The 14,113-nt window shown below is 43.6% G+C and overlaps 2 protein-coding genes across 2 annotated transcripts; one reads left to right on the top strand and one right to left on the bottom strand.

Annotated features, from left to right (window-relative positions):
- Positions 1 to 1,587: 1,587 nt before the first annotated feature.
- Positions 1,588 to 3,162, bottom strand: LOC143212441 (uncharacterized). Its single transcript, XM_076431284.1, has one exon. The coding sequence runs from the start codon at positions 3,160 to 3,162 to the stop codon at positions 1,588 to 1,590; it is 1,575 nt and encodes a 524-aa protein (XP_076287399.1).
- Positions 3,163 to 12,680: 9,518 nt separating this feature from the next.
- LOC143211763 (uncharacterized) lies at positions 12,681 to 14,032 on the top strand. The gene is made up of 3 exons (XM_076429714.1): positions 12,681 to 13,121; positions 13,370 to 13,477; positions 13,571 to 14,032. The coding sequence occupies exons 1-3, from the start codon at positions 12,998 to 13,000 to the stop codon at positions 13,669 to 13,671; spliced, it is 333 nt and encodes a 110-aa protein (XP_076285829.1). The 5' UTR covers positions 12,681 to 12,997; the 3' UTR covers positions 13,672 to 14,032.
- Positions 14,033 to 14,113: the final 81 nt, after the last annotated feature.

Genomic DNA, 14,113 nt, shown 5'->3' with positions numbered 1-14,113 from the left:
TTCTTCGAATGTCGCGCGATCCTTCGCTACCGCTGCGCTTTCTTCGCGCATTCTGCGTTCTTTCATTAACAATTGATTTCGGAGTGCTGCTAGTTCGTCAGTGGTCATTTTGGATTCATCAGTCTCCGTAGGCTTATCCTTACCGCGCGTGTTACCTGCGGGGCCGCTTGCCATCGTGATAGCTGTCTATCCCACCGCTGCCACCAAATTGTTACGTCCCGCGATCTAAATTTGTTGCTTAAAGCAACTTGGGAGCTCGCGGATCAAGACGCTAATAATTAACTCAGCTTTTGAGTCCACACGGCGAGTCTAACCGTGTCTAACTCGGGTCACGACGCTACGGGTTCCCTACGGTTTACAGATAGCACTCACCGGATCTTAACCTAGACAATAACGATACTAGCCGCCGCTCTCGTAAGATGATCCCTCCGGGCTCCGTTCGCCTTGGGTGAGTCGGGCGTGCCACGTGCTCGGCCGGCAGATAAGAAGATCGGTCTCGAGTGAGGTCGAGGGCCGGACCCTGACCTAGTCAACGGCGATACTAATCGCCGTTCTCGTAATATGAATCCGCCAGCCTTCGTTAGTCTTGGGGAGCCGGGTAGGCAGCGTGCTCAGCTCACTGATAGGAGGATCGATCTCTGATGAGATCGATAGGCTGCAGCGAAAGTCGAACAGGTGCCCTCCAAGGAATCTGCTCCTTCTGGATCGGAACGATGCAAACTTTCCCTGTGAATATCGTATCGCGAATGATTATCGGAACTCCGCGCACACCGATGACTCTAGCGAATTCGTCTTTGACGGCCTCTTCGCGGAAGTAGTCGCGGAGGAGCTTCTTCAATTGGTACTTACGCCCGGCGCGACGAGGCATGTGGTATCGTACGGGCAACAAGCGTGAATTTACGTTAGTGGAAACAATAGCTGGCTTCGTACAGAATCCGTAGATTGTACCGAGCTACCTGATGGGCTCTATCGCACAATATATAAAGAATCTGTGTGAAGAATGCAACGAAGGATTCGATGCCACATACGACGAGTGTTAGGGGGTCGGAATGATTAGAGATCGATTTAAATGCAAAATGTGAACTTTAATAAAAAGGAACTGAAGGAATATGCCGTTGACGGCTACACAGAATACTTAATGTTAATAACGCAAGAACTAGAACGCGAGATTGAGAAGAGAGGGGATGACTCCAGGTGGAGTCCGGAATGGAACTGAAAAGAATGGGATGCTCCATTGAGCTCCTTAGATTTGGGAGGTGTCAATGGAGTGGGTAATTAGGAGTGGGAATGGTTGGCAGGTCAGGGAGCGCTAACGCGAGGAGTAGGGATCGCTGGACGCGATGACGTACTACCAAGCGTCGCGTGGCAACAGGGACAGTTGACGGGATTGGGTTTGGAATAAGATTTATGAGTGGAATGGGAAAGGAAAATGAAAGATAGAGCGGAGAATAGGCGGTGCGTGGATCGCTTACGCACGACGGTGACATGCACTTATAACTATTATGTTCGTGTTACAATGGGTGTGTACTTATTGCTAGCAATATATATATATGATAATACCCGATTATATAATCTTATAACTACGCACTACGTCATCGGACGTAACACAGCATTGTTCATTAATTTGAACAAATTCTTGGAAAAATCGTTGGTCGCGTTGACGCGTAATTTTGTGTTCAAATCGATGTAGCCATGCAACCATCGCGACTGTCGAAACTCTAGAATTCGATGAATTTTCTTCAATTTCAGATTGTGCTTTAGACTTTGTTGGAGGTATCGATAATGTAAAACGTATCGTTCCTTATCGTGAAGTGTTGCCATCAACTTTCTTTGACTCGAGTCGGTCGCCGTGCCATGACTTGGACAAAACGGAAGATCCGCGTGAGCATCGTGAATTTCGCGTGGATACTCTAAATCCACCTCCAAAATGTATCCTACGGGGCTATCGATTGGAATGGATTCGACATCGAAATTATCTATGTCCTCCTCCACCCATCGAAAGTCTCTGTACGGTAGAGGTTGCGACATAGCCCAACCGTACAAATTATTCACGTCGAAATACGTTAAGTAGGTGGATGGTTTGCTCGAGTCGTGGCTAGACGAATATTTGTTGTTTGCGCATGCATATCTATGTGAACACTGGCTCAATCCGCCACGTATTCCTCGCTCCACAAACAAAAGCATGTCGACGTCGGTGAACAACTCCAATTCAATCTTCGTCATTTTCATCATCACGTCGCATGCGAAACCGGGGAGCGTGTAATAATGTGCCGGATCGAGCTTGTAATTCTCGAGACAGTCATCGCGAAAATTTTCAAAAACATCCGCCAACAACAGGACATCCAATTTTAAATATAAATCGCTGTACTGTCCAAGCGTTCGTATAGCGAAACGCGACCAAACCGTATTCGCGTGAAGGTAATCGCTGCCATTCAACTGATTGTAAAATTCTTCGCGCGACGGCAAACATGTATCGTTTAATTTATCATACGATGTCAGATAGTCGTATGGGAACACGCCTTTTCTGGTCAACAGGTTGAAATCGTCGTCGGAAAGATATGCAAATTCACCTCGTACGATGCGTAATTTGCTTTTGTCCAAGTATGACGACAGCTTGTCCAGACTCGAGTTCAAGAACTTGAACGAGTCGATGAATCGAAATTTCAACAACTTTGCGTACTTTCGCTCTTTACCCGGCTGTCTCTCGATGGAAACGTTTTTCGTGAAAGAGATATACTTTTCTTTCGTCAATGGCAACACGTTTATCTGCCCCTCGAACGCGTTTGCTAATTCTTTGATTATGAAATGCGCGTCGTAACCTGATAAATTATGAAAAACCACCGGTATCGTGTATGAAGATTGATAGTTCAAATTGCATCCATTATGAGCCGGACCACGATACGCGCCTGTGAAATGACAATGATCATGTACTTTCGTCGCGTCAGAAGTGTCGAACGGTTTCTCGCATACATGACAATGTGTGGCCGTATGAAAATTTAACTTTTCCGCTTCAGTTAGCGGATTCATTGGCACCGTTTTATCAAATATCGGCTGTAATTTGCAACTCAGCTCGTATAACCTGTTCACAAACCACGCGGCACATCCCTCTTTATCGCGATAATCATGATACTCGGACAAGGACTCGCCATAGCGACAATGCATGTAGTATCCTATACTGAACGCGTGGTGTTGTCGATATTGTACGCGTGCCGCACGGTCTGCCCTTGCTGTTCCCCAGGCAGCAGCAGGTACTCCAAGTCAGCATAAATAACGAACGGCGCCTGATCTTTGTTCGTGTAGTTCTTAAACTGTAACCACTTATCTTCTTCCGATATTGGAAGCTCCAGAGCACAATCGTTCATCCGTTCACAGTCAATCGTATGCATGTTTAATCTCTCCAGCGTGGGAAAATATTGCAAACACCTGTGGGAAAGAAAAAATTATGTCTTTTTTGCTTCAAAGAATTTTTAAAAAACACAAAAACGTGCAACTTACCGATCACAAATATACTTGAGATTTTTCTTCTTGCTAAGCTGCGACGAAACCAATCGTGACAAATTTCGTATGCATGCGAAATGGCTGTGAGTCTTTGCAGCATTCTGTAGAAACAGCAAGTTTACATGTCTCCTCCGTTTCTCCCCGGTCAAATGAAGCGTTACACATTTCTTCCGTACCCATTCGAACACGTTCACGGAAACGTCGTTTTCTCGTTCAAATTTCCCAATGTCTTTGAACAGCATGGGTGATTGAAAACCTTCGGTTCGAAGCACCGTTTTGTAGTGCGGATACGATGACAAACGTGATGGATTTGCCTTGGCCGGATAGAGACCCGCCACGACCGCCCAACAAAAGCATGCTTCATCCTTGCTGATCACGTTCACGACCGCTCTTTTCAGCTGTATTGTTCGAGGCAAGTAGGTTGCAGCGGCGCAGCCGGCTTGCAACGGCTGGTAGTTGCTGAAGTTCACGATCAAATGTAGTATCTTCGACAGTGCCCACCCGCTGTCTCGCTCTTGAAACTCTTCCAGCGATGTCAAAATCGTCGGTACAACGTCTCTCTGATACCACTGTCGTAGATCGCTTGTCCGAAACAATGCAACATTTCGCGTGCCGAAACTTTTCACGGAAACCTCGTTGGCGCGCTGCATGAATTCCGCCTCCAACGATACGTTAGCTTTCAACGATGAATGCGTATATAAAAATTCCGTAACGCGTCCCGTAATTATTCGTTTCGCGTGCTGTAAAAATTGTTTCGGATCGATATGTTCGACGTTGATAACGATGCCGGTCGATATGCGATTTTTAAACGCCGACTCAACATTTTCCCAACGAAGCGTCGAGGCTCTCGCACCCCTGTGATCGTATAAACCTCTACCGGTGTGCGGCGAGGAAATACGTTCATGCAACGCAACGTTCAAAGTTTTCATACGACACATAATCGATGTTAAACTATGTTTCTTGCCTACCGACAATTCATCCTTCGCACAGGCTAGATAATTCACACAACACTGTAGAGACTCGATGTACGAGCGATGCCATTCGCGATACTCGTCCATGGTTTTCACCAGCATTGACATGCGCGTCAAACACTTCAACATTTTTTTCAACGTTTCAGTCATTTTGCTGCCGCACTGTTGTCAACAAAATATTTCTTTCAACTTCGACTTGATATCGTACGTTAAATTTCCAGTTCTCAAAATATAATTACACTTTGCATCCAACGATGCGACGTTCGCCCGTTTCGATGATGTCTAATATTGTGGATGGGGATTCAATCACCGGCCATCGCACAACAACTTGACTAAATCTTTTCGTGTAAACGAAACATACGCGACTCGTTGCATCATTCCGCATTAAACGTTCCACCAATGTTTTCAGCTCGATAGAGAAATGATCACTCAAGTATGAATTTATGACGTGAGCCCAAGCTAAATTTTTCAACGTTGGAGCAGTCGTGTCACCTTTTTCCTCCGATACGTTCATTTCACACAATTCCAAACGGATAGTACGTGAAAACCGTCAGGTATGGAAAAATGGCTGATCTTTGAATCTCAACACGACAAACGCTTGCAACAATGGACCGTTTACGAAGACTTCGCGTTCCATCGCACCCTGTTCTTTTATTCTTGCCATCCCCACCAACGACGATAAAAAAGATGGATGAAAATTATTGTAAATGTTACTCTTAATGAATGTTTACGACGGCTGGCTGTATGGCGATGACAGACGGAAACAGCGACACGGTCCTCTTGCACTACATCGGTAAGAGGGGACCGTTGTACGAAAGTAAACAAGACGAACTCGCGAGATTAGACGTTCATCGAAATCTCCACACGTGAGAAAAACCGTTGGTCCTTAACAAATCGATGTTGAGAAAAATTATTGACTGGCTGTATGGTCCCCTTACATAAATCTTTCAGAGGGGACCGTTGTATATATTTATGAAATTAAACAAGACGTTCATTGAACTCCGTTCAAATGAATGTTTTACGATAGCTAGATGGCGATGACTGACATAAACAGTCTTGCATGTAGAGACGTGAAAACATAAACACGTTCGGACACGTTCCCAAGGATCACCCCTCCCCCTCCCCCTCACCAGGCTTACGTAATACCTGGAAACTGGTCTTGAATGCAATACCTGGAAACTGCCCCCCCCTCCCCCACCTTTCAAGATATGGGCTGTATCCCCCCTCCCCCACCCCCAAAAACATGATGCAATAATTCCATTAAAAATATGACGTAATATATGCTCGTGCAATACCGCTCGGCGGTACCGCACTCCCGTGAATTGAAAAGGTAATTAGAACCCGCCTATAACATCTACTCACTTGCACTCACGCGAGATCGTGTCTTCGCGCTTATGCTCTCGTGCGCCCACGCGCCTGCGCTCTCGTGCGCCCACGCTCCTGCGCTCTCGTACGGTCACGCGCCTCCGCTCTCAAGCACTGACGTGCCTCCACTCTCGTGCGCTGGCGCGCCTCCGCTCTCGTGCGCTGACGCGCCTCCGCTCTCGTGCGCTGACGCGCCTCCGCTCTTGCGCTGTGGCGCCTCCGCGCTCGCGCTCACGCGAGGTCGTGTCGTCGCGCTTACGCTCTCGTGCGCCCACGCGCCTGCGCTCTCGTACGGTCACGCGCTTCCGCTCTCGTACGGTCACGCGCTTCCGCTCTCGTGTGCTCACTCGACCCCGCTCTCGAGCGCTGACGCGCCTCTACTCCCGTGCGCCCACGCGCCTCCGCTCTCCTTCGCTCACACGCCTCCGCTCTCGTGCATCGGCTCTAGTGCTCTCGCACCTCCGCTTGTGCGCTCTTACACTTGTGGTCGTGCGTTTTCACGCCTCCGCTCGCGCGCTATCGCGCCTCCGCTCATGCGCTCTCGCCCCTCCGCTTGTAGGCTCTTGCGTTCTTGCGCTGTCACCACTCCGATCTCGTGTCTCCGCTCTAGTGCTCTCGCGCCTCCGCTCATGCGCTCTCGATCCTCCGCTCGGGCGCTCTCGATCCTCCACTCTCGCGCTATCGCGCCTCCGCTAATGCGCTCTCGCGCATCCGCTTGCGTACTCTCGAACCGCCGCGTGTGCGCTCTTGCGCTTCCACGTTCGCGCCGTCTAGCCTTCGCGTTAACTCTCTTATTACGCCGCTCTCTCGCCTCCGTTCGTGCACTCTCGTGTTCTTGCGTTATCATGCCTCCGCTTTCGTCCCTGCGCTTGTACGCGCTCTCGCTTCCGCTCGTGCTCTTTCACGCCTGCGCACGTGCGCTCTCGTCTCTCCGCTCCTGCGCTCTCGCGCTCTTGCGTGCTCGAGCGCTCGCGGCGTCCACCTCGTACCTCCGCTCGTTACATTCGACAACCCTGCGCCTATTACCGAGACTGTGTCTCGGCAAGGGGGGGAGTAAAAACGTTTGAGATCGGATCGAGTCTGGGATCGTTAGCGGGTGAAAGAATGGAACACTGTATGAGAACAACGAGGATGGTTGTAATAACTGTAATCACTGTATAAACTGAACAAACTGTGTGAAGAATGACTGTGGTCAACGATGTGCGAACCATGAGGTGTAGCGAACGCGGTGTGAGACGAGATGTCAACGGTCGTACGAAGCGGTCATAACCAGCTGAGACGGTGACCGTTAACCGAACGAATGCCTCTTGATCCGCCGGTGCGTGCCGAAAATCACGCGTTCGGCGTATCGCGAAGTGGGGGGTCGCGCGGCTGACGTGACGTCATTCGCTCGGCTACCCGACGTCGGTTGGAGCGCATCAGCCGAGTCTAGATCGGCCGGAACAGCAACCAAAAATTTTGAAAAAATCTCAGTCGTGTATGCTATTCGATAGAATATTCATGAATTTTTTCATAATTTTCTGTTGAACATGACGTGACTAAAAACAAATTTGGTTGAATACTTCTGACTATCTTTTCCGGCTATACCTTAAGAATCAACGAAAACATTATTTAAAAAATGCAAAATATATTTCCGTTTACATCATTAGGCCTAAAAAAAATTTAGGCCTAATTTCTCTTCGATATCTCTTTTAGATCAAAAGTTATAGCAAAATGTGCGCCGCGCGCTATGCCGGGATTCACATGAGCGCCGCACAGAGATGGGCAAAATTTGTGTGTGTGTGTGTGTGTGTGTGTGTGTGTGTGTGTGTGTGTGTGTGTGTGTGTGTGTGTGTGTGTGTGTGTGTGTGTGAATAAAAATTCCGGGTAACGAATAAAAGATACAAAATTTTTATTCTTTATTCGAAGGCTCGAATACAAAAGTATCTTTTATTCGAAAATTATTTGAATAATTTTGTATTCGCCGAGAATTTATTCCAAGTTTCGAATACAATTTTTATTCTTTATTTTTATTCTATTTTCTCGAAAATGAATACATCCACGAATAATTTCGACCAGCTCGAGGCTACAATGAACACGACCGAGGCCCGAGGGTCGAGCCCTGAGGTCTGAGCCCAGAACACAATAGTAGTGCAATAAACACGGCCGGCCAGCCAGGTAGCTTGGCATGAAACCGCTAAGGAGTGAATGCTGAACTTATTTATTTTCCGTGCTGCCCTCACGAAAGTCACACGAAAACACAAGAAAATAGAATAAAAATAAAGAATAAAAATTGTATTCGAAGCTTGGAATAAATTCTCGGCGAATACAAAATTATTCAAATAATTTTCGAATAAAAGATACTTTTGTATTCGAGCCTTCGAATAAAGAATAAAAATTTTGTATCTTTTATTCGTTACCCGGAATTTTTATTCAAATACAAATTTTGCCCATCTCTGGCGCCGCACAGTGGGACCTTTCGTCCAAATCGGAGACAAAATCAAAGAACTTTCGATAGAAATGAGGTAGAGCGATGAAATTTTTTAAAAATTAAAGCTGGAACATTACAGAATATGGGAAAATTAGGGAGATTATGTTAAGAATGTTTTTTAACGTTGCGAAAATTCGTTAAACTTGCACAATTTCGAGAAAATTGTGGTTTTTCCAATACCACGCGCGGAAAAAATTTTTTTTAATTTTTACTATATATCATTTCCCGTAGATTTTTTCACGCTGATTTCAAATCTGGTCTCAAAATTTGTCTACGACCTCAGGATATTGCAAAATCGATTTCTTGAAATTCTACATGTTTAACGAATTTTCTCAAGGTTAAAAAACGTTCTTATCATAATCTCCCTATTTTTCCCATATTCTGTAATGTTTCAGCTTTAATTTTTAAAAAATTTCATCGCTCTGCCTCATTTCTATCGAAAGTTCTTCGATTTTGTCTCCGATTTGGACGAAAGATCCCACTATGCGCCGTCTCCAGATTCTGACTTTTCGCCTCGGCCTCATGCTTTCGAAACTTCGGTAACGTGAAAACTCTGCCCGTCTGAGTGCCTGTTCGATTGCTTGCGCGCTACACACAAGCGTACCTCTACTCTGTCTGTGTGAACTACCTGCTCGACTGATCGACGCCGACGCGTTCCTTCGATTTTTACGTTGCCGAAGTTTCGCAAGCATGAGTCGGAAAGTCGGAATCTGGAGACGGCGCGCATTTGAATCCCGGCACAGCGAGCGGCGCGGCGATAACAGAACATACGGACAATACAACGTATATAGAACGTCCGTATATTAGGATATTCGGATAATGGGGGTACGGATACGGGAGTCTCTACTGTATTTAAAGAACAAGTAGACATAATTGAAATCGTAATTCTAATTGCAATTTTGTAGGACTCAATATAAATAGTACCGTATACTCATCTTTTTTTATCGATGAATATGATCACTAACTAAAATAAATTCCTAATAAGATAAAAAAATGTTAACAACCCATTCAACCCATTAAAAAGTGTTAAAAACGCGACTGAACATGTTGGTGAAAGTCCCATTTGGGGGTGAACGGAACAAAATTTAAGCTAGTGCTTGGGGTTTTCCGGCCATCTGGAAACCGGAAACGGTGTAGCTTCGAATAATTTTCTGTCAGGGCGGCGAAGGCTTCGGTCGCCGTGGCCAAGTAGTGCAATAAATACGGCCAGGTAACCCGACGCGCCACGGCCAGCCAGGCATATCGGCATGAAACCACTAACAAGTAAATTGCAGACCTTGTTTATTTTTCGTAATTGTTTCATGTAAATGACGCTAGCTGCTTCGTGTGGCGTTCTTCCGATTAAAAAAAGACTAAACTCGAGATAGAATTTGGACTGTGGATAGTGGATTTATTAAAAGTCTTCGAATAACGGCACAATCAATTTTCTACCGAAACCGAAATAATACCGGTATTTTTTCGGTTTTTCCAATGCTTAGGTTGCTCCAAATGAAAAAGGAACTACATAAAACACTATGCTAAAGACCTTCCAGATGTACCTCCCAACAAAGTGATTTTTAGCCAGCCGAAAGAAGCACAGCCGATGTAGCCAGATGTATTTGGACCTTTTATACCGTTAAGGTACTAAACTTTATAACCGTAGCTACCTGCAACCGAACATACTCCTTGGTTTCAAATCCTTGCTTTAGTTTATTAAAAGGAAGTAGACTCGTTTTCAGGATTGCAAGGGTGCGGGATTCGTCTCTTCTCATCTCTCGATAATAATACAATCACGGGGTTTTTCACTAGTCAAAAACGCTAGATAAAAGATCGATCTAGGACATTATCTGCCTCAAAAGTCCTATTTTTCGTTTACGAGGCGTAATTGGCATTATTCGGCAGCATGTATATGAAAATAGCTTGTATGCTTCCGAATAATTTTTAATTTTTCGCCTCGTAAACGGAAAATAGGACTTTTGAGGGAGATGGGGCCCTAGAACGATCTTTTATCTAGCGTTTTTGACTAGTGAGAAACCCCGTGTTTGTATTATTATTGTGGGGTTCGAATAAATTAACATTAGGTCTAAGAGCGTCTAGTATTTTGTATCCTGACTATTTGGGACACAGATGGTTTGCAGGCGAGCGGCGATGGCCTGCAGAACCGTGTCCCAAACAGTCCCAAACCTTCGCGGAAAAAACCGTTACGTTTATTACTCAGGTATAGATCGTGGGGGAGAAGTAAAAGAACGACTGGCGACGAGAGCCCTTCACGAAGGGAAAATAGACAGAGTGGCTCTGGAAGTCAATGCGAGCAGATCGAACTGCACAGCGTAGAACAGCTTATTGTTAGTACCGAGTGGACTTTTCTTTTCGATATAGTTAGTTTAGGTTAGCTTAGTATCGTTAGATCTTAAATAAAGTATATTTTCTTTTACGTTATCTTACCCTTGCAATCCTGGAAGAAGGAGATACTGGAACTGCAGTTACTCGAATTAATATTCGGACGTTCTAAAACAGACGAGAACTTTTTTAATATTGTACTAAACGATTTGAACTTTTTTGGGGAGCTATAGCAATTAGTTTACTACAGGATGTGAAAAGAAATTTTTTCAAAAATTGCAATTGATCGGAATTGTATGGAAAAATACTAAGAGTTGCATTTTACAACTTTTTTATGTGGGCCCGTATTGAAAAATTGAAAAATACGCTTCGTAGATCTGTGTCGACTAAACATATTTTGAAAATTTCGTCAAAATCGGTTAACGTTGCAATGAGCTACGTTTAAAACGTTTAAAAATGGTAAAAATCGCAGATTTTCAGCCTATAACGAAGAATTCTTACATCTTTCAAGGCCTGTCGTTTTTTCCCGCATCAACCGATTTCGATGAAACTTTCACAGTGCATATTATTTACGCAGGCCTAGAAAACGTACTTTTAAAATTTTCAATATAGGCCCGCACGAAAAAAGTTGTAAAATGTAACATTTAGTATTTTCTCTGCAATTCCGACCAAATGCAATTTTTGAAAAAATGTAGTAAACTAATTGCTCTAGCTCCCAAAAAAGTTCGAATCGTATAGTACAATATTAAATAAGTTATCATCTTTTTTAGATCGTCCGAATATTAATTCGTGTAACTGTACGTATTAGGGGATAATTAATGTATTACTAGTTTATTGATTTATGTGTAGGTTTACTCTTAATGTAACTGTAAAGAAAATGGAAAGGCAAGGGGGGAAGAAGTAACATAAGGAAGAGATAACAAAAAGGAAGTGAGTGCCCTGTATAACTAACGGCATTCGGCACATTAGTGCGACTGTGCTGTGCTAACAAATAAGATTGTCACGCCTTCCTTTTTAAATGAAATAAACTTTGATTCGTTTCTAATGAATATTTATATGAGCATTATAAAATAAATGTAGCTTTTATATGACGAGAATTTTTTTTGCATAAAAAAGTAACATTCAATTTAGTTTCTATCTCTTGCAATCGATGCAGACAATTTTTATTTTGCATAAAGCTCCGCAGTCTAGGAAAACTACTACAAATACTACAATAAATAAAATCTATCATTTAATTTTCCCGCCTTGAATGCGTACAAAATAAGTAAAAAGGAAGAGTTAGTGCGGCTGTGCTGCCCTCTTACAACGGCCCGATCGTTAAACCAGACACGATCGGCCCGGATTGTGGCAACGACATCATGTGCCAAGATCGTGTCCAGGGAACACTACGAGCCCTCACGCGCATTTGTGGCGTGGCCACAATCTGGTCATCGTGTGGCCTGGACCAGTGCTTCGATTGAACCCAACTTTTTTCGTACGATGGATGGCCGCTAGAGGCGCTGCGCGGAAAGACAGTAACGTATCTACTATTGGGTAGCAGAGCGGCCAGAGCCCTGAGGCAGTTATATTATCGGGAATGTATCGAAATAATCTTACCGGACAAAAAGATTCCAGGACGTGTCCTACGAGTTACAAAATATACACAAATACACTTGTTATACATTCATTTTTCAGAATCAAATCATATAAATTTTTTAAAATTCTGCGGGGTGCTCAAGGAACCCCATTTCATCTACCCAATAGTAGATACGTTACTGTTTTTCCGCGCAGCGCCTCTAGCGGGCATCCATCGTACGAAAAAAGTTGGGTTCAATCGAAGCACTGGCCTGGACAGCTGCGAGTGGGGTTCGACCACTGTACGTGACCGTTTGGTGGCGTGGACACGCTGGGCTCGAGATGTGGCTTCGACCATGGACATAGGAATAAGGGGACGGAGCATATCGCTGCGGGGGGAAGCCAGTTTTGGGGTGCGGGGAACGACGGTCACGTGGTACTTTGGTGCTCAACTGGTGATTGGTTGTGATCGCGCAAGCGCATTCGTACTTTTAGAAGACATTTGGCTGATCTGACACTGTCTGACACCGACTAACGCTCACTGACGCGGACAGAGAACTGAATTATAAGTTTTAAAAATTAGACAATGCCGCTGTGTATTGTAAAAATCGTAAAAGACATCGTCCGATTTTGGGAGGAAGACAAGTAAACAATATTAATAACTTCTCACATATCATCGGTAAGAAAAATATTCTATTTGTGTACATAAAAATTATATTGTATTATTAAAATGAGACAAATGATATAAAGTTACACACTGAATTAATTTTGTAATAGGTTTCCAAAGGATAAAAAGCTAAAATCGATTTGGGCAGATATAATGCAGCTAAATGTAGAGTTTATTCCAAATGGAGCAAGAATCTGTTCCGCACATTTTACAGAAAATGACTTCAAGATTGTACATGGTAGAAGGATACTTGCACCAAATGCACTACCACATATAGGTATGAAATAATGTTACTATTATCAGGATTAAGAAATACATTAGATTCCTATATAAAACGGGGGATACATTCTGTGTTAAGGGAGATTTATACAGGCCAACAAGCTGTACATATGCTGTGATTTTCATGTATGTCTTAATGAATAGTCAGATATAATATGTGTTTCGATGGTGTATCTGTTTTGCTCGGCTCATCCACAGCTCAACTTGTGCATTGCTTTATACAGTACCTTTTGTATATTTGTTTAGAACGTGCAATTGAGGATACTCAAAATGATATAATTATGCCGTCAACTTCTGCATCGGATACATCTAAAGTAGATAGAGCAACATCTCCCATTCCTGGATGCAGTGACTGTAAGAAATATTTCATTCTATTTAATATAATATATCTAATAATTTTCTACAAAATTAATATTTCTTATGCATTATATTTTTAATGCTTTTTAGTTGTGGATCAGTCTACAAGTATGTCACCGACGAAAGAGGAAAACTCTTTGGAAAAAGAATACCTTCAAAAACAACTGCAAGACACAAGAAATTTTATATAAGAAAGATAAAAGATCTGCAGCAAAGCCTTCGACGAAAGAAATCAAAAATTTGCTCTTTGAAGGGAATCCTGGACTCATTGAGGGACAAGAATATGTTAGCGACTGAAGAATTGCAGATGTTAGAAGATATATAGTAGCGGACAAAAGTTTAAGACCGCTCTAAAGAAGACGATAACTTTTTTAATATTGTACTATACGATTTGAACTTTTTTGGGAAGCTAGAGCAATTAGTTTACTAAAGGATGTGAAAAGAAATTTTGAAAGACTTTGAAAGACAGTTATGGAAGAATAGGGGTATAAGTGTCAACAAACAGTTTAATAAGAACTAACGATAAGAACATTCGCTTTGACATTACATTATAGACATAATGTAATATATTATGTAACAGACCTGCACCGGGCAGGCCTGTTACTAGCAGAACCAAGTATCAAGGCGCGCCGA

Source organism: Lasioglossum baleicum, chromosome 9 (assembly GCF_051020765.1).
Source record: "Lasioglossum baleicum chromosome 9, iyLasBale1, whole genome shotgun sequence".
In the NCBI taxonomy this organism is placed as follows: Eukaryota; Metazoa; Arthropoda; class Insecta; order Hymenoptera; family Halictidae; genus Lasioglossum; species Lasioglossum baleicum.
The sequence above is the reverse complement of the archived record's forward strand: the minus strand, read 5'-3'. Positions and strand labels throughout refer to the sequence as shown.

Coding starts and splice junctions, on each gene's coding strand:
- LOC143212441 (XM_076431284.1), bottom strand. CDS start 3,162: ATGCATTGTCGCTATGGCGAGTCCTTGTCCGAGTATCATGATTATCGC.
- LOC143211763 (XM_076429714.1), top strand. CDS start 12,998: ATGCAGCTAAATGTAGAGTTTATTCCAAATGGAGCAAGAATCTGTTCC. Junction 13,122..13,369: donor AAATGCACTACCACATATAG/GTATGAAATAAT, acceptor ATATTTGTTTAG/AACGTGCAATTGAGGATACT. Junction 13,478..13,570: donor CATTCCTGGATGCAGTGACT/GTAAGAAATATT, acceptor AATGCTTTTTAG/TTGTGGATCAGTCTACAAGT.